The sequence below is a fragment of the Rhinoderma darwinii genome, chromosome 10 (assembly GCF_050947455.1).
Source record: "Rhinoderma darwinii isolate aRhiDar2 chromosome 10, aRhiDar2.hap1, whole genome shotgun sequence".
NCBI lineage: Eukaryota > Metazoa > Chordata > Amphibia > Anura > Rhinodermatidae > Rhinoderma > Rhinoderma darwinii.
The window spans coordinates 7,616,550-7,643,152 of NC_134696.1; the positions used below are offsets into that span (position 1 = coordinate 7,616,550).

The 26,603-nt window shown below is 41.8% G+C and overlaps 1 protein-coding gene across 4 annotated transcripts in view; it reads right to left on the minus strand.

Annotated features, from left to right (window-relative positions):
* CLSTN1 (calsyntenin 1) overlaps positions 1 to 26,603 on the minus strand; it is a 73,537-nt gene that overhangs the window by 36,195 nt on the left and 10,739 nt on the right. For all 4 annotated transcript variants that reach the window (XM_075839295.1, XM_075839293.1, XM_075839294.1 and 1 more), the window contains exon 2: positions 6,262 to 6,384. In XM_075839295.1, coding sequence (XP_075695410.1) covers positions 6,262 to 6,384 — 123 coding nt within the window. The remainder of the gene's footprint in view (positions 1 to 6,261; positions 6,385 to 26,603) is intronic.

Sequence of the window (26,603 nt, forward strand, 5' to 3'; positions counted from 1 at the left end):
TGAACGCCGGTCCAAAGACTGCAACTTTTCCACAGATATCTGCCTTCGCTCAGTGTCTGCCAGCGCCTTTTCTTGACAGTCAGAAGACAACGGTCTAAATTGGTCTTTCGGCCATCAATAATCTCTAGGGTATGGCCGGCTTTAGGCCTCGTGCACACTTCTAGACAACCTCCAAATTGTATGCGGCCGGTCTTAGGACTCCAGATCTCAGTAAAGTAGCAATACAAGAAACCAGAGAACAAAATGCCCTTTGCAGAGACATCATCATTCATTTTATTAGCGGCAGCAAGTGGTCTGTGTCACCCTCCAAGACGGTGACACGTGTTGTACTTCCAGGGTTCATGCTCGGATCTAAATTTTAGGCATTGTGTGCCATGGCTGCAAGATGAGGTATGCAGGATATATGAAACAGTATTTTAGGGAATGGGCCATTTACCATGAGAGCTCAGATGGAATATGAATGGGTTGGGCCATCGGGTAATGAGTAATAAACAGGGATAAATGAACTATCAAAAAGCACCCGGCTGCCACCTTCTTTCCATCTCGGGAACTCCCTGGTTGAACCCTAGGGTTCGCTGGACCCCAATTTAAGAAACAATGTTTGTTCTGTTGATTAGCAAAAATCTTCTCGAATTTGCAAATTTATCATCTCAAATCAACCACATGTTCAAACCCATTGATAAAACCCTTCCACGGACATCTGCGAACGTCCGTATCTGAACACAGTCAAGCACCATTTACCGTGTAAGATTGCAGGCTATGGTCAGCTCTCCACTGAATCTCCAAAAAGTTACCAGGTCAGCAATGAATGGAAAATGTCAAAAACATACAGAATCTAAAACATAAGATATAAAGATGCCCAGATTGCATAGGAGGAAGGGGAGATGCAAAGCATTAAAAGTTGCACCGTTTATAAAGTATTGAGTTTATTCCGGACGCTGGCTTTTCACTCGCTGCTCACAACACCAACAAAGAGCATAATAATGTAAAGGAGGAGATGGTAGATTGAGGCGCCGGGTCCCTGGCGGGATACGGGAGCCTTTGATTCTCGGATCACATGTTTCAGCCTGCAGTAAGACAGGCAATAATGTAGCCTCATTGAAATTCCAGCCACGGGTTCCCTTCCACCGCCAGCAAGTTCTCAAAGCCCTTTCCTCGTTCACTTCAAGGAGGTCGTCTTTCATTCCTTTTAGAAATGTTAAAACCGAATCACCTATGGCGCTTCAGGGTAAGCTGGCGGAATCCATAAGACTGAAAAAAAAAATCTGTGACATCACTACGAGACTTCTGTGCGGACTACGGAGATATCAGAAGACAAAAGAAGGTCTGATGGCCTACCCTGATATCACCCACAATGCAACACCCAACCACGAAAGCAAATCAATACCCGGAGGAGACCAATAGACATAACCATCATAAATTACAACCCGATTTACACCAGGCCTATAATAACTGGTTACTATGGTAACAGAAGTAAACATCCTTGAATGTGCCGCCCCTTTAAGGCTAAGGCTACACGGCGACATTGCATGATGATCGCGACGTGACCTCAATGATTCCCTAAGGTCAACAAGGTCGCGGACAGCAATTTTAGCCATCCCAAAAATCCGTCCGGGCCTTTGGGTGTTGTAACTTTAAATACCATCACTAATAGAAATAGCAAAAGATCATGAGTTTGGTTTATTGCTGGAAAACCCCACAAATCCCCCGGATTAATCCCCTCACCCTCAACATGTACGTTTACGCAGCAGCTTAATACTGGGTCTGCGGTGGAGATAACTAGAATTGCAGCATTGGGTGTGACCGAGGGAGCGTGTGCAAGGAACCCGAAAATATTCTGTGCGATCGTAATTCAATATTGTAGCTTTATTTAATGCGGGCCAGCACCAAAATACACCGTCTCTGGTCACCCCACCTGTCTGATGGGGGTTCAGTTGTATTTTTTAAGCTGCAGAATAGACACAAACTGATTGACGATACAAGAAATCAAACATAACAGCTCGTCGTGCCGATTATATCGAAATGCGTCTAATATTTCCAGTCTGATATTCAGAACACATGACATCCCAGTATATTGTAGATAGTCCATTAATCTCATTCCAAAGCAGGTCCCTCCAGTCAGTGGAGCAGCCGGGATTGTGGGCACGAAGGGGGAACGGCTCAATCATTGGACCAGAAATCGTGAATGAACCGCACGGTGGACGTCGTCCATATCCTGCAAGAAGATTGTATGTTCGCTCCACGCTTGCTGGGTTTCTTCTGGCTGCTCCAGCTTCCTCATACTCCAGTCAAATACTTCAGGCTCTTGTACATGGCAGAGATATTTGCACGGACCTATATGGGGGACACACTGAGTCCCTACAGCGCCATACTACCATCTGTACCGCCAAATGGCACCTCAGTACGGCACCGCATGATAGACAGATTATCTAGTAATGCATCTAGAGGAGAACATCTCTATTACAGCAACATTTAAATTGGAGGCATAGATGGGGGGTTCTGGGTTCCTCTCGTATTTGTTTTCTCCGGGTTCTCCAGTTTCCTTCCAAACGCCCAAAAAACATACAGATAGGAAATTAAGATTGTGAGCCCAATGGGGACAGTGAGTGATGACAACTTCAGTACAGCGCTGCGGAATGTGTTGGTGCTATTTAAGCAAGTGAAATAAACAAATATGGAGGTGCAATATGGGCTGATAGAACTCTATAGGTGTCTTATGAGCTCTGAACTTACGAAGCCGAAGTTTGCGTGACTCCTTAGGGCTTAGTACGTTTTCCCATCTGCATCCCAGCAAAGAAAAGAAAAAATAAATAATTTTCAGGCTTTCCTTCTTCCCTCATTTTGGAAAAAAATTCAATTCATTTGGCGGGAGTACAGACCACAAATACAATCATGTGAACAAGATCTTGGATGAACTGCTCCTCGAGATCTTGATCCCTGCTGAGAATAGACTGATGGGACTACATTCTGCATACATCGCTCTGGAAGGTGTTGGTGCTACGCAAACAACCAAAAATAATCAAGTTCTGGACAGACAGGTGGATGATGCGTCGCAAACAACAGCTGCGTACACGATGTAAACACAGTCACATACACTGCAGCAGCGCAGAGCGAGCCTAATCCGTGACAGCCCGGCCTCCATTCCCACACAACTACTACTCCAGAGCAGCCGCAGAGACGTGTCCAATGTGGTGAGAGGCTAAGCCGATTAACATGTCTGAGCAAATGGATCCAGCATAGAAAGTTTCCAGCCGTGGTTAATGGGCTTCTCGCAATTTACACTCCACAAAAACACCTACTGGAGGAGGCCGGACAAAGCCTCGGTTATTTGTTCTCCGGGGGGAGGGGGGAACAAGGCCATATTGTTGACTAGTGGGACATGAAAGGGCCTGCTGATTCAACTCTTTGGGAATGTGGTCTGTGCCGGCGTCGCACATTTCTATGGAGCAGAAATTCATACTGGACGTGTGTTAGCAGGAATCGCTCATGAGCTTGTTATGACCCCCTGGTGATGATGAGGAGCTGAGTGATAAAGTGTTCATCTACCACATCTCAATAAAGTTTGTTTTTTACAATACACATCTTTAAGGCCTAGTTCACACACAGATTTTTTTTGCAGGCAGAAAACAAAATATGCCCTAAAATTCCTTCAGGAATATTGAAGCAGATTTTGAATTGTCAGCTGTGTTTTGAGGTTTTTTGTTTTCTCGTTTTTTTTGTCCGGGGCTGTTAAAATCGCATAAAAAAACCGTGAGCAAAGGAAGCTGCATAAAATGCTCAAAAAAGTGCCGCCGGTTTTTTCTGCCTCCCATTGATTTCAATGGGAGGTCAGAGGTGAAACTGCTCAAAGAAAGAGAATGCGGCTGTTTGGTTTTTTTTCCTGTAAGCGGACAAAACCCACCGTGGAGAAAAAAAAAAAATGCCTCTGCCTCCTATTGAAATCAAAAGGGGGCAATTTGGCCGGCTTTTTAGCGTGGATTCTGATGCGGATTCTTCGTCAAAATCAGCGCCAAAAAAACTCTGTGTGAACTGACCCTAATAATCACATATGATGTGTGTCCTGATTGGCTGATAACGGTATAAATCCCATTATAAAATATATCATTTTTTGTGAATTAAAAAGTCCAGGAAATTTCATAAGAAAGCTCAGACTATCAACTTTTATTTTATGGTTCCATCTACGCAGCTTATAACCAATCACAGCTGCAGCAGAGAAGGACGCCATATTTCTGCTCCCAACTTTACCCAAATGTTCACAGAGTTTTTTGCAGGCAGAGAATTCAGCCTCAAAATTCCGTCAGGAATTTGGAGGCAGATTTTGCTCTGCCTGCACACCGTTTGCCGCGTTTTTCACCCGCGGCAACAGAGCGCCGCAGGCAAAAAAACGCAGCGAAATACGCTTTCTCTGCCTCTCATTAATGTCAATGGGAGGTCAGAGTCGTAAACGCCCGAAGATAGGGCAAGTCGCTTCTTTTTTCCGCAAGATGGTTTTTCCGCTCACGGGAAAAAAACGCCTCCGCCTCTCATTGAAGTAAATAGGAGGCATTTTCGGCCGTTTTTGGCGCAGTTTCCGCGTCAAATTACTCTGTGTGAACTGGCCCTAAACCTATTAAATGGATTTTCCAGTTTTAAGTAAATAAAGTCCAATCATTGTATAATGAAAAGTCCTGTAACTTTCCAACATCTTTGCTCAACATTTGGTAGATCTCTGCTTGCTGTCAGTGCATAGAAACGATCTTGTGCACCACTTTTTTTTACCGATATAAATCAATGAATTGTCTTCAGCTTTTATCTAAAGTGTATGGCAAGAATAGAAGCTCCTCTCAAGTCTACAGTAATGTCTTTACCCCTGACCTATGCAGTGGAAAGGGTTTAGGAAATACATGCCCCGTCCATTAAAAGGCATCTATCAAGAAAGCAATCCTTAATAAAAAAAGAAGCCGGGTCCGGTTCCTTTAACCCCCATCGATCTGCTGTTATAGATTGTGGCTGGCCGCAGCCTACCCTCATTTCCCCTGCAGTGTCCGTGTAATGCGTGGACGCACCAGGTCCTCCGGAGTGGGAGATACTCTTGCAGAGTGACTTTTCGTTCAGCTGCCTAGATGGAGGTTTCAGGCTGGGGACCCCCCTCTATGACGACCATATGCTCTTATAGGACCTTGATGAGACAACCAAATGAGTCTGATCTATTTTTTCCATTCTTCTGAAATGTAAACCCAATTTAATGTCATACACCAATAAAAACAAATGAGGTCGCACAGCAATCATCAATCCGGGACCATTAAGGGCTCGTCCACACGCTGCGGAATTGCCACGTTTTCTCCGACCGGAAAAAACGCAGCACAATACAGTAGCAGCATAGTGGGTGAGATTTAACAAAATCTTATTCACATGCTGCGTAAAAATTCAGAGCAGAAATTGACCTGCTCGGCGTATTTTTCGGACCGCAGCATGTCAATTCCTGCTGCGGAAAGTGGCCAGAATTGCTGCATTTTTCAGAGGAGACGTATCCCTCTCCTAACATTGTGAAAGACGCAGCAAAATACGCAGCATTTTCTGACGTAAAAACTGCAGGAAATGGTGCGTTTTGCCGCAGCGGAATGTCTGCGTTTTTCAACAGAAATTTTCTGCAGCAATTCTGTTGTGTGTGGACAAACCCTAATAGGATTAACAGAGACTTGCCGATACCAGGATGATATAACACGAGCACACAGAAATGGCAGGTCTTGTAGGAATAAGGAGAGACTCCAAATAAGATTATATGAGCAATTTGCTAACAAACGGAGTGGAACAATCAAGAAAACTGCTTGCCCGCTCAGTCGTGCGGTACTGTCTGGCAGGGAGGCTTCACAAACCCAGGGGCTAGGAAGCCAGTGAAGCAGAACGCTCAGCAGCCCAATGCGATCACTCTGTACAGAAGAGGCGCAGCGGCCAAGGAGGTGATGTGTGTGGATGGTGCGCCAGGCCAAATGCCACGCTCCATCATCACCAGTTAGCGGAGTTCTGCCTTAAACGTTCTGACTATCCCCTGCGGTGCACGAGATCAGATACTGCACATTCCCCAACACATTATGCAACAGAAAAGCAAGTCAGAAATTAGAGCAAACCAGTAAATGTGGCAATGACAGGAGATAAAACATTCGCTGTACATTCAATGGAAATGGCAACTGAATGCAAAACCCAGAAGAACTTCCCATAGGACTGCAGGAAATTTGCGACGTGGAAATCGGAAATGAGAGATTATCGAGACGGAACTCATACCTGCGAAACGTAGAGGAGCGTCTTTGTCTAGCGCTATAAGAGGAGGGTCCAGCAAGACCGCATTGTCGTTTTCGGTTACTATTCCGTGGTACGTAGTTTCAATCCATGGCTTGTGTTTATTCACTACAGAGATGGGAATAGAGGGGAAAAAAAAAAACTCAGTGAGAAATCAGACAACAGTGAACATTTATACAAAGAGGAAACTACAAAGTAAAAGCGCTCGGTAGCATCTTGTCCGGTTTTATGTAAATAAAGTTTGTTCATTGTATGAAAAAAGTTGTGCGACTTTCTAATAGACTACGACAATTCCTCAGTTTTCTGCTGGATGTCAGTAAATAGACATGTGGTTTCAATTTATAGGCTGGGTTCACACGACCTATTTTTCAGGCGTAAACGAGGCGTATTATGCCTCAATTTACGCCTGAAAATACGGCTCCAATACGTCGGCAAACATCTGGCCATTCATCTGAATGGGTTTGCCGACGACCTGTCATTTACGCGTCATCGTTTGACAGCTGTTAAACGATGACGCGTAAAATGACTGCCTCGTCAAAGAAGTGCAGGACACTTCTTTGGACGTTTTTGGAGCCGTTTTCTAATAGACTCCAATGAAAACAGCTCCAAAAACGGACGTAGAAAATGCTGCGAAAAACACGAGTTGCTCAAAAAACATCTGAAAATCAGGGGCTGTTTTCCCTTGAAAACAGCTCCGTATTTTCAGACGTAATTGCAGTTATCGTGTGCAAATACCCATAGGCTGAATACCCATCCTTTCCAGATAGAAGAGCAGGACTTGGTCAGGGTTGGCTTACAAATTTTGAATGAATGAACAATGTTTTCATTCACTAAAAGCAAGCAGAGATCTTAAAAAACGAGAGGAACACAAAGTACATAAGAAAATTGTGAAACTTCTCATTAAACAATAAAAAAAAATTTATTTACATAAAACTCCTTTCAATGGGTCAGTGGGGTTGAGCTGCAAAGTTCTAGAAGCCGGGGGAGATCTTTAAGGGGGGGGGGGGGATCATCCGCAGTATCCCTAGGCAATGCGATTCCCATCCGTGTGCTGTGTGTTGAAACAACGCACAGCATACGGCCCCATTGATTTCAATGGGGCTATTCACACACGCATTTGTTTTCATGCAGCGAGTGTCCGTTACGTGACACTCACTGCGTGTCCCATATTGGTGCGTTTTCACTCACCTAGTCGCCCATTGAAGTCAATGGGTGCGTGAAAACCACGGACAGCACACGGATGTACATACGTGTGTTGTCCGTGTTTTACGCATCAATTACATTGAAAAAAAAAAAAAGGTGTTCGCACATGCCACTCGCAAATCACACTGAGGCATATCGCAACACACACAGCCGGATTTAACACGCGTCTTTTACGTGCGTAAATCTGCCACGCTCGTGTGAATGTAGCCTTACACAGCAACCTCGATGCATCGGGGGAAGGGTTCAATTCTTATTCTAACTAATAAATGTAAGTACAAGGAAATAGATGCTAATTAAAAGCAATACAGAGATTAGTAAACCCTTCTGTGGTGCAGTGTCTGGAGCAGCGCAATCCTTCATCTGCAATAATCAGATTATCAGTGTTTCAATTGCTGCAATCAGACCTATTATGTGATAACCCTGTGACCCGTCTGCTGCGTCGCCAGCCCTGCCCCCTCCAAGTTACAGAATAAACAACTCTATTTACGGGACAGGAGGCCAATTTTGGGAGTATTCACATGTTGCAGTCAGATCGCATATTTTGCCATGATTTTCGCAAAACCGTGATATGACTGCAACATAAACTAAACATTGCTAATGAGAACGGCGGTGGGAATGATTGCTGGTCCAAGTTCATTTTTCATACACAATATGATGGAGCGTGCGCGGTACATTGTTATATTATATTACAGTATGATGGAGTGTGTGCGGTACATTGTTATATTATATTACAGTATGATGGAGTGCGCGGTACATTGTTATATTATATTACAGTATGATGGAGTGTGCGCGGTACATTGTTATATTGTATTACAGTATGATGGAGTGCGCGCGGTACATTGTTATATTATATTACAGTATGGTGGAGTGTGTGCGGTACATTGTTATATTATATTACAGTATGATGGAGTGCGCGCGGTACATTGTTATATTATATTACAGTATGATGGAGTGTGCGCGGTACATTGTTATATTATATTACAGTATGATGGAGTGTGCGCGGTACATTGATATATTATATTACAGTATGATGGAGTGCGCGTGGTACATTGTTATATTATATTACAGTATGATGGAGTGCGGGGTACATTGTTATATTATATTACAGTATGATGGAGTGTGCGGTACATTGTTATATTATATTACAGTATGGTGGAGTGTGCGCGGTACATTGATATATTATATTACAGTATGGTGGAGTGTGCGCGGTACATTGTTATATTATATTACAGTATGATGGAGTGTGCGCGGTACATTGTTATATTATATTACAGTATGATGGAGTGTGCGCGGTACATTGTTATATTATATTACAGTATGATGGAGTGTGCGGTACATTGTTATATTATATTACAGTATGATGGAGTGTGCGCGGTACATTGTTATATTATATTACAGTATGATGGAGTGTGCGCGGTACATTGTTATATTATATTACAGTATGATGGAGTGCGCGTGGTACATTGTTATATTATATTACAGTATGATGGAGTGTGCGCGGTACATTGTTATATTATATTACAGTATGATGGAGTGCGTGCAGTACATTGCTATATTATATTACAGTATGATGGTGTGCGCGGTACATTGTTATATTATATTACAGTATGATGGAGTGTGCGCGGTACATTGTTATATTATATTACAGTATGATGGAGTGTGCGGTACATTGTTATATTATATTACAGTATGATGGAGTGCGCGCGGTACATTGTTATATTATATTACAGTATGATGGAGTGTGCGCGGTACATTGTTATATTATATTACAGTATGATGGAGTGTGTGCGGTACATTGTTATATTATATTACAGTATGATGGAGTGTGTGCGGTACATTGTTATATTATATTACAGTATGATGGAGTGCGCGGTACATTGTTATATTATATTACAGTATGATGGAGTGCGCGTGGTACATTGTTATATTATATTACAGTATGATGGAGTGTGCGCGGTACATTGATATATTATATTACAGTATGATGGAGTGTGCGCGGTACATTGTTATATTATATTACAGTATGATGGAGTGCGCGCGGTACATTGTTATATTATATTACAGTATGGTGGAGTGTGCGCGGTACATTGTTATATTATATTACAGTATGGTGGAGTGCGCGCGGTACATTGTTATATTATATTACAGTATGATGGAGTGCGCGGTACATTGTTATATTATATTACAGTATGATGGAGTGTGCGGTACATTGTTATATTATATTACAGTATGATGGAGTGCGCGCGGTACATTGTTATATTATATTACAGTATGATGGAGTGTGCGCGGTACATTGTTATATTATATTACAGTATGATGGAGTGCGCGGTACATTGTTATATTATATTACAGTATGATGGAGTGCGCGCGGTACATTGTTATATTATATTACAGTATGATGGAGTGTGCGGTACATTGTTATATTATATTACAGTATGATGGAGTGCGCGGTACATTGTTATATTATATTACAGTATGATGGAGTGTGTGCAGTACATTGTTATATTATATTACAGTATGATGGAGTGCGCGCGGTACATTGTTATATTATATTACAGTATGATGGAGTGCGTGCAGTACATTGCTATATTATATTACAGTATGATGGAGTGTGCGCGGTACATTGTTATATTATATTACAGTATGATGGAGTGTGCGCGGTACATTGTTATATTATATTACAGTATGATGGAGTGTGCGGTACATTGTTATATTATATTACAGTATGATGGAGTGCGCGCGGTACATTGTTATATTATATTACAGTATGATGGAGTGTGCGCGGTACATTGTTATATTATATTACAGTATGATGGAGTGTGCGCGGTACATTGTTATATTATATTACAGTATGATGGAGTGTGCGCGGTACATTGTTATATTATATTACAGTATGATGGAGTGCGCGCAGTACATTGTTATATTATATTACAGTATGATGGAGTGCGCGCGGTACATTGTTATATTATATTACAGTATGATGGAGTGCGCGCGGTACATTGTTATATTATATTACAGTATGATGGAGCGCGCGGTACAGTGTTATATTATATTACAGTATGATGGAGTGCGCGCGGTACATTGTTATATTATATTACAGTATGATGGAGTGCGGGGTACATTGTTATATTATATTACAGTATGATGGAGTGTGCGGTACATTGTTATATTATATTACAGTATGATGGAGTGCGCGCGGTACATTGTTATATTATATTACAGTATGATGGAGTGCGCGCGGTACATTGTTATATTATATTACAGTATGATGGAGTGTGCGGTACATTGTTATATTATATTACAGTATGATGGAGTGTGCGGTACATTGTTATATTATATTACAGTATGATGGAGTGTGCGCGGTACATTGTTATATTATATTACAGTATGATGGAGTGTGCGCGGTACATTGCTATATTATATTACAGTATGATGGAGTGCGCGGTACATTGTTATATTGTATTACAGTATGATGGAGTGTGCGCGGTACATTGCTATATTATATTACAGTATGATGGAGTGCGTGCAGTACATTGTTATATTACATTACAGTATGATGGAGTGCGTGCAGTACATTGTTATATTATATTACAGTATGATGGAGTGCGCGCGGTACATTGTTATATTATATTACAGTATGATGGAGTGTGCGCGGTACATTGTTATATTATATTACAGTATGATGGAGTGTGCGCGGTACATTGTTATATTATATTACAGTATGATGGAGTGTGCGCGGTACATTGTTATATTATATTACAGTATGATGGAGTGTGCGCGGTACATTGTTATATTATATTACAGTATGATGGAGTGCGCGCAGTACATTGTTATATTGTATTACAGTATGATGGAGTGCGTGCGGTACATTGCTATATTATATTACAGTATGATGGAGTGTGCGCGGTACATTGTTATATTGTATTACAGTATGATGGAGTGTGCGCGGTACATTGCTATATTATATTACAGTATGATGGAGTGCGCGGTACATTGTTATATTGTATTACAGTATGATGGAGTGCGCGGTACATTGTTATATTGTATTACAGTATGATGGAGTGTGCGCGGTACATTGCTATATTATATTACAGTATGATGGAGTGTGTGCAGTACATTGTTATATTACATTACAGTATGATGGAGTGTGTGCGGTACATTGTTATATTATATTACAGTAAGATGGAGTGCGGGGTACATTGTTATATTATATTACAGTATGATGGAGTGCGCGGTACATTGTTATATTATATTACAGTATGATGGAGTGCGCGCGGTACATTGATATATTATATTACAGTATGATGGAGTGCGCGGTACATTGTTATATTATATTACAGTATGATGGAGTGTGCGCGGTACATTGTTATATTATATTACAGTATGATGGAGTGTGCGGTACGTTGTTATATTATATTACAGTATGATGGAGTGTGTGCGGTACATTGTTATATTACAGTATGATGGAGTGTGCGCGGTACATTGTTATATTATATTACAGTATGATGGAGTGTGCGCGGTACATTGTTATATTATATTACAGTATGATGGAGTGCGCGCGGTACATTGATATATTATATTACAGTATGATGGAGTGCGCGGTACATTGTTATATTATATTACAGTATGATGGAGTGTGCGCGGTACATTGTTATATTATATTACAGTATGATGGAGTGTGCGGTACGTTGTTATATTATATTACAGTATGATGGAGTGTGTGCGGTACATTGTTATATTACAGTATGATGGAGTGTGCGCGGTACATTGTTATATTATATTACAGTATGATGGAGTGTGCGGTACGTTGTTATATTATATTACAGTATGATGGAGTGCGCGCGGTACATTGTTATATTACAGTATGATGGAGTGTGCGGTACATTGTTATATTATATTACAGTATGATGGAGTGTGCGCGGTACATTGTTATATTATATTACAGTATGATGAGTGTGCGCGGTACATTGATATATTATATTACAGTATGATGGAGTGTGCGCGGTACATTGATATATTATATTACAGTATGATGGAGTGTGCGCGGTACATTGATATATTATATTACAGTATGATGGAGTGCGCGGTACATTGTTATATTATATTACAGTATGATGGAGTGTGTGCGGTACATTGATATATTATATTACAGTATGATGGAGTGTGCGGTACATTGTTATATTATATTACAGTATGATGGAGTGTGCGCGGTACATTGTTATATTATATTACAGTATGATGGAGTGCGCGGTACATTGTTATATTATATTACAGTATGATGGAGTGTGTGCGGTACATTGTTATATTATATTACAGTATGATGGAGTGTGCGCAGTACATTGTTATATTATATTACAGTATGATGGTGTGCGCGGTACATTGTTATATTATATTACAGTATGATGGAGTGTGCGGTACATTGATATATTATATTACAGTATGATGGAGTGTGCGCGGTACATTGTTATATTATATTACAGTATGATGGAGTGTGCGCGGTACATTGTTATATTATATTACAGTATGGTGGAGTGTGCGCGGTACATTGATATATTATATTACAGTATGGTGGAGTGTGCGCGGTACATTGTTATATTATATTACAGTATGATGGAGTGTGCGCGGTACATTGTTATATTATATTACAGTATGGTGGAGTGTGCGCGGTACATTGTTATATTATATTACAGTATGATGGAGTGCGCGCGGTACATTGTTATATTATATTACAGTATGATGGAGTGCGCGCGGTACATTGTTATATTATATTACAGTATGATGGAGTGCGCGCAGTACATTGTTATATTATATTACAGTATGATGGAGTGCGCGGTACATTGTTATATTATATTACAGTATGATGGAGTGCGCGCGGTACATTGTTATATTATATTACAGTATGATGGAGTGCGCGCGGTACATTGTTATATTATATTACAGTATGATGGAGTGTGCGCGGTACATTGTTATATTATATTACAGTATGATGGAGTGTGCGCGGTACATTGTTATATTATATTACAGTATGATGGAGTGTGCGCGGTACATTGTTATATTATATTACAGTATGATGGAGTGTGCGCGGTACATTGTTATATTATATTACAGTATGATGGAGTGTGCGCGGTACATTGTTATATTATATTACAGTATGATGGAGTGCGCGGTACATTGTTATATTATATTACAGTATGATGGAGTGTGCGCGGTACATTGTTATATTATATTACAGTATGATGGAGTGTGCGCGGTACATTGTTATATTATATTACAGTATGATGGAGTGCGCGGTACATTGTTATATTATATTACAGTATGATGGAGTGCGCGGTACATTGTTATATTATATTACAGTATGATGGAGTGCGCGCGGTACATTGTTATATTATATTACAGTATGATGGAGTGCGCGGTACATTGTTATATTATATTACAGTATGATGGAGTGTGCGCGGTACATTGTTATATTATATTACAGTATGATGGAGTGTGCGCGGTACATTGTTATATTATATTACAGTATGATGGAGTGTGCGCGGTACATTGTTATATTATATTACAGTATGATGGAGTGTGCGCGGTACATTGTTATATTATATTACAGTATGATGGAGTGCGCGCGGTACATTGTTATATTATATTACAGTATGATGGAGTGCGCGGTACATTGTTATATTATATTACAGTATAATGGAGTGTGCGCGGTACATTGTTATATTATATTACAGTATGATGGAGTGCGCGGTACATTGTTATATTATATTACAGTATGATGGAGTGCGCGCGGTACATTGTTATATTATATTACAGTATGATGGAGTGCGCGGTACATTGTTATATTATATTACAGTATGATGGAGTGTGCGCGGTACATTGTTATATTATATTACAGTATGATGGAGTGCGCGGTACATTGTTATATTGTATTAGAGTATGATGGTGTGTGCGGTACATTGTTATATTATATTACAGTATGATGGAGTGCGCGGTACATTGTTATATTACAGTATGATGGAGTGCGCGGTACATTGTTATATTGTATTACAGTATGATGGAGTGTGCGCGGTACATTGTTATATTATATTACAGTATGATGGAGTGCGCGGTACATTGTTATATTATATTACAGTATGATGGAGTGTGTGCGGTACATTGTTATATTATATTACAGTATGATGGAGTGCGCGGTACATTGTTATATTGTATTACAGTATGATGGTGTGTGCGGTACATTGTTATATTATATTACAGTATGATGGAGTGCGCGGTACATTGTTATATTATATTACAGTATGATGGAGTGCGCGGTACATTGTTATATTATATTACAGTATGATGGAGTGTGTGCGGTACATTGCTATATTATATTACAGTATGATGGAGTGCGCGGTACATTGTTATATTATATTACAGTATGATGGAGTGTGTGCGGTACATTGATATATTATATTACAGTATGATGGAGTGCGCGGTACATTGTTATATTGTATTACAGTATGATGGAGTGCGCGCGGTACATTGTTATATTATATTACAGTATGGTGGAGTGCGCGCGGTACATTGTTATATTATATTACAGTATGATGGAGTGTGCGCGGTACATTGTTATATTATATTACAGTATGATGGAGTGCGCGGTACATTGTTATATTATATTACAGTATGGTGGAGTGTGCGCGGTTCATTGTTATATTATATTACAGTATGATGGAGTGTGCGCGGTACATTGTTATATTATATTACAGTATGATGGAGTGTGCGCGGTACATTGATATATTATATTACAGTATGATGGTGTGTGCGGTACATTGTTATATTATATTACAGTATGATGGAGTGTGCGCGGTACATTGTTATATTATATTACAGTATGGTGGAGTGCGCGCGGTACATTGTTATATTATATTACAGTATGATGGAGTGTGCGCGGTACATTGTTATATTATATTACAGTATGATGGAGTGCGCGGTACATTGTTATATTATATTACAGTATGGTGGAGTGTGCGCGGTTCATTGTTATATTATATTACAGTATGATGGAGTGTGCGCGGTACATTGTTATATTATATTACAGTATGATGGAGTGTGCGCGGTTCATTGTTATATTATATTACAGTATGATGGAGTGCGCGGTACATTGTTATATTATATTACAGTATGGTGGAGTGTGCGCGGTTCATTGTTATATTATATTACAGTATGATGGAGTGTGCGCGGTACATTGTTATATTATATTACAGTATGATGGAGTGTGCGCGGTTCATTGTTATATTATATTACAGTATGATGGAGTGTGCGCGGTACATTGTTATATTATATTACAGTATGGTGGAGTGTGCGCGGTACATTGTTATATTATATTAGATGGAGTGTGTGAACGGCATTGCTCACTGTATGTATAATTGTGTAAACATCAAAATCGCTTTTGCTAATCTGCAAGGTGTGAACGGGCTTATACACCATTGATCGGGCCAGCATTCTAATGTTTTCGACTACAAATACTCCACGGATTAAAGGCCCTTACATCACAAGATACCCAGTCATATTGCTAAAGAGGAAATCATAATGATCTTCTGCTATAGCATAACATTAGTTAAGTCTGATGACCCACCAATGATTTCCAGAATGTAAGGGATATACATGGAGGTGACCGCCGAGAGATGTAGGGCATCAGAGGGATCGATCGCCTCTACATACAAACCCCCTTTTCAGACTGAAGCCGTGGTGGAGATCATTGATCACAGCGCCTCCGGCTTTTCACACCACCAGCAAAAACATCCGATTCTAGCAGGGGAAATTTACTATTACTCGAGGCCATTCGAGCGCAGGGTCAGCCCGAGCCCACCAGACCCGTTGTTTATAAGCGGATCTTCGCCCTGGCGCAAAGAGGATAGTCCCAAACTGGAGGACTACCCTCTCTGCCGTCCATATGCCCCTAGTAGTGTTTAAGGACAGGGGTTGTCTCACATTTCTCAGCAGTGCCAAAGGAATTTATTAGTCCTATTCAGCCCTTTCATTTTGGAAATCAGTAGTGTCCAGGATCACAGGAATCACCTGTATGACATACAGGATCAGAAGATTATTTTACAGGATCAGAAGATTATTTTACCGGATTTTCCCTTTACCACCTTCAAATTTCCTGCATTTCCTGGTAAATATGCAAACGTAATAACATTTACATTTGTTAATGACTAGAGAAGATCACACCTGCCTTTAAGCTACAACGTCCCTTGTCCTATTGTCTGCAGTCACTTCTGTTTGTAGCCTGCAGGCCTTCACAACGGCAAGGCCCATACTGAGACTAGCCACAAACACCCAGCTAATCCCACGAATACAAACATTAGTCATTAGCACTGACAGAGGTCTACATTTCTCTTGCCTACTAGCCCAAGGGTGGACAAATTACTGTAGACTTTTGGTGCCAATCAGACAACAACTCACATAGACATCAATAGAAAAGTTATACAGCAGCAGTAACATTCGTAGCGCATTGTCCACCTGGCCCCAGGGACTTCTCGAGCTCTGTGCTCCCTGTCTACAATATCATTGCAATACATGAAAATGTTACATTTCCTACTTAAAGAGGCTCTGTCACCAGATTTTGCAGCCCCTATCTGCTATTGCATGTGATCGGCGCTGCAATGTAGATTACAGTAACGTTTTTATTTTTTAAAAACGAGCATTTTTGGCCAAGTTATGACCATTTTTGTATTTATGCAAATGAGGCTTGCAAAAGTCCAAGTGGGCGTGTTTAAAGTAAAAGTCCAAGTGGGCGTGTATTATGTGCGTACATCGGGGCGTGTATTATGTGCGTACATCGGGGCGTGTTTACTACTTTTACTAGCTGGGCGTTCTGACGAGAAGTATCATCCACTTCTCTTCAGAACGCCCAGCTTCTGGCAGTGCAGACACACAGCGTGTTCTCGAGAGATCACGCTGTGACGTCACTCACTTCCTGCCCCAGGTCCTGCATTGTGTCGGACGAGCGAGGACACATCGACACCAGAGGCTACAGTTGATTCTGCAGCAGCATCGGCGTTTGCAGGTAAGTCCATGTAGCTACTTACCTGCAAACGCTGATGCTGCTGCAGAATCAACTGTAGCCTCTGGTGCCGATGTGTCCCAGCTCGTCCGACACGATGCAGGACCTGTGAGTGACGTCACAGCGTGATCTCTCGAGAACACTCTGTGTCTGCACTGCCAGAAGCTGGGCGTTGTGAAGAGAAGTGGATGATACTTCTTGTCAGAACGCCCAGCTAGTAAAAGTAGTAAACACGCCCCGATGTGCGCACATAATACACGCCCACTTGTACTTTTACTTTTAAACACACCCACTTGGACTTTTGCAAGCCTCATTTACATAAATACAAAAATGGTCATAACTTGGCCAAAAATGCTCGTTTTTTAAAAATAAAAACGTTACTGTAATCTACATTGCAGCGCCGATCTGCTGCAATAGGAGATAGGGGTTGCAAAATCTGGTGACAGAGCCTCTTTAAATTTCAACTACACAGATTTTTGCACATTATGATGATCACTTTCCATGGAAAATAGTCATACTATGTATACCCAAAAAGTCTTGGTGCACCAATAGAAATCTGAGCATCAAAGACATTCAACCATAATATTCAGAGAATCTCTAGTGACTGGTATAGTGCCAAGGGACTGGCGCAGGGCAAATGTGGTGCCTATTTTTAAAAAGGGCTCTAGGTCTTCCCCGGGTAATTATAGACCAGTAAGCTTAACATCCATCGTGGGGAAAATGTTTGAGGGGCTATATACAGGATTATGTGACAAAAAATAGTATTATAAGTGACAGCCAGCACGGTTTTACTAAGGACAGAAGCTGTCAAACTAACCTAATCTGTTTTTATGAAGAGGTGAGCAGAAGTCTAGACAGAGGGGCCGCTGTGGATTTAGTGTTTTTGGACTTTGCAAAGGCATTTGACACTGTCCCTCATAGACGTCTAATGGGTAAATTAAGGACTATAGGTTTAGAAAATATAGTTTGTAATTGGATTGAGAATTGGCTCAAGGACCGTATCCAGAGAGTTGTGGTCAATGATTCCTACTCTGAATGGTCCCCGGTAATAAGTGGTGTACCCCAGGGTTCAGTGCTGGGACCACTATTATTCAACTTATTTATTAATGATATAGAGGATGGGATTAATAGCACTATTTCTATTTTTGCAGATGACACCAAGCTATGTAATATAGTTCAGACTATGGAAGAGGTTTGTGAATTGAAGGCAGATTTAAACAAACTAAGTGTTTGGGCGTCCACTTGGCAGATGAAGTTTAATGTAGATAAATGTAAAGTTATGCATCTGGGTACCAACAACCTGCATGCATCATATGTCCTAGGGGGAGCTACACTGGGGGAGTCACTTGTTGAGAAGGATCTGGGTGTACTTGTAAATCATAAACTCAATAACAGCATGCAGTGTCAATCAGCTGCTTCAAAGGCCAGCAGGATATTGTCGTGTATTAAAAGAGGCATGGACTCGCGGGACAGGGATGTAATATTACCACTTTACAAAGCATTAGTGAGGCCTCATCTAGAATATGCAGTTCAGTTCTGGGCTCCAGTTCATAGAAAGGATGCCCTGGAGTTGGAAAAAATACAAAGAAGAGCAACGAAGCTAATAAGAGGCGCGGAGAATCTAAGTTATGAGGAAAGATTAAAAGAATTAAACCTATTTAGCCTTGAAAAAAGACGACTAAGGGGGGACATGATTAACTTATATAAATATATTAATGGCACATACAAAAAATATGGTGAAATCCTGTTCCATGTAAAACCCCCTCAAAAAACAAGGGGGCGCTCCCTCCGTCTGGAGAAAAAAAGGTTCAAGCTGCAGAGGCGACAAGTCTTCTTTACTGTGAGAACGGTGAATCTATGGAATAGTCACCGCAGGAGCCGTCACAGCAGGGACAGGAGATGGCTTTAAAAAAGGCTTAGATAATTTCCTAGAACAAAAAAATATTAGCTCCTATGTGTAGAAATTGTTCCTTCCCTTTTCCCGTCCCTTGGTTGGACTTGCTGGACATGTGTCTTTATTCAGCCGTACTAACTATGTAACTATGTAACCATAGGGATCAATTATCCCAAAGCCAGCAATGTGTTCACTGGGTGATCCATCGGAATCTAACCTAAAATGCCTGTAATACGTCTCAGGGTATGATCACACAGGCTATTTTCAGCCGGTTTTTCGTGCCGTAAATGTCCCGAAAAACGGCAAAAAAAATCGTAAGCAGAACGCCTATAAACAACTGCCCATTGGTGTCAAAGGAAAATACGGTGTTCTGTTCCGACGGGGCGTTTTTTCATTGACTCAATAGAAAAACAGCTCCAAAAACGGCGCAAAAAAACACTAATTGCTTTAAAAAAAAAAAAAAAAAAAAAGGATGAAAATCAGGAGTGGTTTTCCCTTGAAAACAGCTCCATATTTTCAAACGTTTTTTGTTGAGCGTGTGAACATAGCCTTATACTCTCCACTAAAAACCAGACGGAGCCTTCAATGCAGATGTGAACAGAGTCAAACAAGTTGCAAAGTCTTGAGTGATATCATAAACCTCTGATCATAAGGGCTCGTTCAGACCAGCGCGATTCTCATCCGTGACAACGCGCTGCACACGGACCCATTGATTTCAATGGGGCCATTCACACATGCGTCGTTTCTCACGCAGCATATTGGTGTGTTTTCACGCACCTAGTTGCCCACTGAAGTCAATGTGTGCATGAAAACCACGGACAGCACACGGATGCATGTTTTACGAATCTACATTGAAAAATGCGTTAAAAACACCTCACACGCAAAGTGCTGTGATGCAAAACGAAACGCACACAGACAGATTTCCACACATGTTTTATGTGCGTAAATCTGTCACTCTTGTGTGTATGTAGCCTAAGAAGCGATCGACAGTTCCCCACACATGGGACGATGCCGAGACACACATGACTATGGCGCTAGTTTATAAACGACACATCCGCGCGGTTTGTAGTGACCAGAATTAAACACGAGCCCCTCTTATCACGGCAGTTCTAGATTTCGTCTCTTATGTTATACTAAATATTTGCAGAACGTCTCCGCAGAATGTATATTTTTCTCCTCGCACTTGTAATCTTACCCAATGTTAGTTTTGCGATGTTGATTAGAACTCCTATAATTAGATATTCTGAAGCCTTGTACGGTAATAAACACAGGTGCAAATTACCGCAAATTACCCATCAATCGCCCGCCTTCAGCTTTCCATCAAACGTTAACGCAAACAGAAATTGTGCTCCCCAAACCCGGCAAACGCGGCGGCGACTCCTTACACACCGCTTGCTATTCCTGTATAAATAGCGGCGATTCTCTTGTGGAGCAACACGACCAACGCACAAAGAGACGATCTCTGGTGCAGCGTGATAAGAAATAGACGGGGTACTGTAAACACGAGAAGACTGGAGAGGTTAAATATACCCGGACGTGAGCGCTCTCTCTGCAGCTACAAACACAAAACCCCCACAATCACCTGAGTCTATAAAGAACAGAGCATGGACCCTCATACTGCTAGAGTAACCGCCACAACCTTATAGAATTATATCCCAAATTATCGCCTGCAGCTTCAACCCCCTCCTCCCCCCTCCTCTGTGTTTCCAGTTTCTGAAGCTGAGCTTTAGTGACTGAAGAGAAAACTGAACTTTTATAATGTTGGGGAAGGGGCGACATCCAGGCTGGGGGGCACAAACAGAAACATCACAAAACCCATGAAGCCACGTACAGTAACATAGGGATCTGCTACATATCCTGCAGCACTGTACAAATTCTTAGAAATTTTGATAAGTGGTGGGAGACAGTAAGCGACATCCGAGGTGAACCGATCGCTTCAGGACACCTGGTTTCTGGAGTTGAAAGATACCATTGTGCAGCGATAGACCCAGCAATAAATGCATGGACTTGTTTGTAAAGCTTCATTGTCTCCCTATCCGTACCTCAAGTGCAACAGCGAAGGTAAAGGATTCTTCACATTTCTACAGCTCCTCATCTTAGGGCCAAGGAGATGTACAAACATATTCTGTAAGGCTGTTTGGATGTGTGTCCAGGCCATAGAAATGATCCGAAAAATATAAAACATGCCCTATTCTTGTCTGCAATTGCAACACAGACTCGCCCATAGAAGTCTATGGGCACTTCCGCAATTGCAGACAGTAAAAAAAACCTTGGGCCCCATGAACACGAACGTATTTTTGCGGCCGCAATTCACCCGCAAATCTGCGTGTGAATTGTGGCCCCATTAATTTCCACGGTCCGTGCATTGCCCAGGAGCCTGAACCGCAAAAAGAACGGACAGATCTTATTATGGCCGTGTTCTGCGGTCCAGGCTCATAGAAATTCATGCACGCGGCCATGTGCACAGCTTGCGATTTGCAGGTGGCTCGTGGGTGACACTCCGCGTCCGTCCGAGCCGCAAGTCACGGTCGTGTGCATGAGGACTTATACACGCATCTCAATAAGCCCAAACAGCACAGACCGCAGGAGTCCATTATAGCGATCACTTCACCAGGTTCATCAGTCCACAGAATATAATAAGAGAATCGACTTGTTTATTATGCTCTTAAATTCACCGACAGATATGAGCTGGTTGCAGGTTCATCTGAAAATTTTTCCCATTTCCTATTAAAAGGGTCGTCTTATCAAAGACAACCCATTTTATATTGAAGCAGGGGGCGCCGGAAGCCCCCCCTGTAAACAACGGATTTTGCTAGGGGAAACCTTCTCTGGCCAGACCTGGTATTACAGGATGGTCATTCAGATCAATGTCCGTACATGTAATATAGGGACGACTCAAGTCCGCCAGAAAAGGAGCAAACATAAATAAATAAATTTAAAAAAATAAAAAAAAAACAGAGATTCAAATCCAAAAGCGCCCAAAGTGTTGAAAAAAAAAATCAGGATTTCTTTTTTTGAGCAAAATCGCCCGGCCCTAGTCATCTTAATAAAGGAAAGCTGTCAACCGGGAAGGTTCCTTTTTGATTTTGGCGAATGTAAACTGCCCTAACAAGATGACCGTCCATTCAGTCAGCATCAACAACAACAAAATCCCAGCCAATCATTAATTTTTTTCAACATTTTCTTTTTTAGAGGAGACATGTCACGCCAGCCTAGGAGGAGCTACCACGACTTATCAACTCCCTGACTAATACTTGGGACCATATTGTGGGTGCCATTGCACCCTCTAATTCAGAGTCATTAGGGCATCTATGAGAACCCCCAAAGAAAGGTTCCAGGTTCTCTTTCCACAAACCCTAAAGGGTAACTAAACATTCAAACTTCTGACAAGTCAGAACTGTTTATTGGTGGGGGTCCGAGCACTGAGACCCCCACCAATCGTGAAAACGAAGCGGCAGAAGCCCATGTGTGAGCGCTGAGCCACTTCATTTCGGTTTGGCTTTTTCCGTAAAGCCGATGTAGCGGTGTACAGACTCAGACTTTCTATTGAGCACGTACACCATTACATCGATTTCTGGAACAAGCCGAACAGAAACGAAGCAGCTCAGCGATCACACAAGCGCTTCTGATACTTTGTTTTAGCGATTGGTAGAGGTCTCAGTGCTCGGCCCCCCACCAATCAAAACTTCTGACATGTCAGAAGTTTGTTGAATGTTTAGTTACCCTTTAAAAGCAACCCAGTCAAAGGATAGCCGGCACGGTAGCAATGACCTTGGATATCCATCAGAATTTAGGCACCAAAGGCTTTTTCTTTTATAGGCAGGAGTGCAAAGAAAAAGTGAAGGTGTTAACTGCAGCAAACAATCCCACTCCATCTGTCACTATCCTGGTACCAGCTGAAGAACTAAAAGTGTTAACAAGTTTAATAAACTTGTCAATAAACTTTATATAGTCCAGACAACTCCACTTCTTAGACCCTAGAACCCTACCTAAGCCAATCATGTGGTTCGGCTTGCATAAAGGACACACTATATAGTGTACATGTATAGCCAGTGGCCCTTGTTCATCTGTCGGGCCTAATCCACCTCCAGGCTACACACCATGGCTGACTAGATTCAGGAACGTGACCGGTATTTACGTCCGAACAGAAAGTCCATGAACGTGTAGTAGTGGAGGCTTCAGTCTACAGCACCGAGTTTCCAGCCTATAAATATTGGTTACACAAGAAAGAAAATCATCTGAGGAACACGAGGACTTTCCTGTCCTACAAACGCAAAAAGCGTAACAAAAAAAAAAAAGACACCAAGTCAAGTGGGGAAATTTGCTGCTTTAAAACATAGAAGAGATTTAGATCAATTAAGCCTCAGAAAGCCACAGTGGGAAGAGCGTCGGCTCCACGCCAGCCTTAAGGTCAGAACTGATGAGCAATTAGGGTAGAAAAAGAGTAGGAGATAAAATCAAATGACAAAGAAATAAAACATTAAACTGGTTAATGACAACCTCGAAGGCAACGAAGCTGTAAGATTACGCCGCAGAATTAAAGACATCTTTGTTTTCTCCACCAGGTTTACCCGTCTCCTCCAAGCAATAATGAAATCAATTCACGAGGAGGGGACAAGGCGCCTCATACCCCAGTAATTGGGACGTTTCCTATGAATTGATAGGCTGCACTGTGATGGAAATTTGGTTCAGCCCCCAAAACGGATCCCACCCATGTCAATAGATGACGGAGACGCTAAATGTCTTTCACAGGCAATTGGCTAGGCTGGAATGTTTATTTGAGACTATAGGAAAATTAATTTAGATTCCGCAATGAAAACGATCCCGAAAAACACAGCAAAAATAGCGTCGAGAAAATGCAGGCAGGTCGATTTTTCTGCCTGCAAAAAACAACTGTGTGAACATACCCTAATAGTGCCTCAGGCTTCGTTCACACCTTCGTCGGGATTCAGTTCATGGGTTCCATCTGAGCTTTCTGTCAGGGGAACCCATGAACGGAATCCAAACTGAAACGGAAACCGTAGGTTTCCATTTGAATCGCCATTGATTTCAATGGTGATGGCTCCGATGCAAATGGTTTCCGTTTGTCACCGTTGTGTAAGGGTTCCGTCGTTTTGACAGAATACTGTAGTCAACTGCGCTATTCATTCCGTCAAAATGACAGAACTCTTACACAGCGGTGACAAACGGAAACTATTGGCACCAGGTCAGTCACCATTTAAATCAATGGCGATTCAAACGGAAACTTGTGGTTTCTGTTTGTTTCAGTTTGTATTCCGTTTATGGGTTCCCCTGATGGAAAGGTCCGATGGAACCCATGAACGGAGCCCCGATGCAGATATAAACGAAGCCTAAGTGATACAACCCTTTTAACAAACAAAATAAAGGATCTGCTGGAACACCCCCATTCCTCCCTGCTACACCCCGCCAGCATGCGCCCGCCACTTCACTCAATGTCTATGCGAATGACAGAAACAGCCGAGCGCTGTTTCCGTCATTCCCATAGACTTTGAATGTAGGGACAGCGCGCGAACACTTGACCACAGCTCCATTCAATGTTCTTCTTAGGGTATGTTCACGCGCTTAACAAAAAAACGGCTGAAAATACGGAGCGTTTTTGGAGCGTTTTTTCTATTGAGTCAATGTAAAACGGCTCCAAAAAGTGACATGCAGTTCTTTTTACGGGGCGTCTTTTTACAGGCCGTTATTTGAAGATGAGGCGTAAAATAACATGCTGCCACTGTATTCTGTGTTTTTTACGTCCGAAATTCCGGCTGGAAAAAACGTGGCAATTCCGCAGCTTGTGGAGGAGCCCTTAGTCTTAGGTAGCAAAAACTACTAAAAGTAGGACCTGCCTGAACGTCAAGATTTATTTGCAGCAGTACATCGCGCTGTTTAGTATGTCAAGATGTTCTAAAGGTTATTCAATGAACAAAGCAAAAGGGAACAAAATGCCAGAGCAAAGGTGAAACATCTTGTAAAAATTACCAGTTTACTAAAGGGCTGCTGTGACAAGTGACACTGAGGTGCTGCGCATAGCAGGGAGAAAACTGCAAGACGACACCAACAATTTAGTTTCCACCATTTGTATAGCACCAGCATATGCCACATCGCTGTGCAGAGAAAGTTACAGATTTCTGACTGATACAATGTAACGGATAACATCAGTAAAGGTCCTCTGTATTGACAATACAGGAAGTGAGTTATCGCTTCATGGATGAACACCTGGCGCTCAGGACACAGGACAGACTCCAAGCGCCAATAATTGTCAGCTATAAATTTGAGGTTATTTGGGTTGTAAAACTTCTGTGTAATCTAAAGAGAAGACTCCTGAATCCTGAAGCTGTGTTATTTATAGAGTGCGCGAGTAATTGAAGGAATATAATAAGCAACCACAAATCAAATAATGTGTCTGCCGGCGGTTCATGAATTATTCAGCAGCTTGCAGACTGCAGTAAGTGAACAGGACTCCTCTGCTGCAGTACGGAGCCGCACACGGGAAGGGAATGCACACAACGGAAAAAGTTTACAAGGTCAATAGAGAAACAGAAAACTATCACTGGCTGAAGATGGAGTCTCGCCAATGTAAATGTCCGAGGACGCAGCCCTGAGGCAGGTGATGAAACTCACTGCATGTCCTATATTGGTGCATTTTTGCACACCTGGTCGCCCAATGAAGTTTATGGGTGCGTGAGAACTACGGACAGCACACAGACGACTTGAAAAACGCATGCCACACGAAAAGCACACGGACGCCATACGCAACGCGCACAGACATAAAATTTCCGAACACGCTCATCTGAATGTAGTGAAATAATGTTTATTTTATACAGGTGAAGCACGGAGAGGACATGTCTTCACATTAACGCTGCTCATCAACATGTGAACAAACCGGCCAAGAGGATTACAATCAGTTACACCTATGTACAAATGAAAACGGCAGACGTAGTATAGGGAATGAGGTCCCCCCCGCCCAAAACTGATATACTGTGCTATGCCTAGTGCAGGTCCGGAGGTTGGTGGATAACAGATGCACATGACACCAAATAGAGGATCGCTGTGTCATGCTCCGCCTCCTCGGGCCCTGCTCCGCCTCCTCGGGCCCTGCACCAGGCATAACACAGTGTATTCGTTTTGCCAGGAATGTTCTTCACACTATACACTCGGTCATAGAATGAAGACACT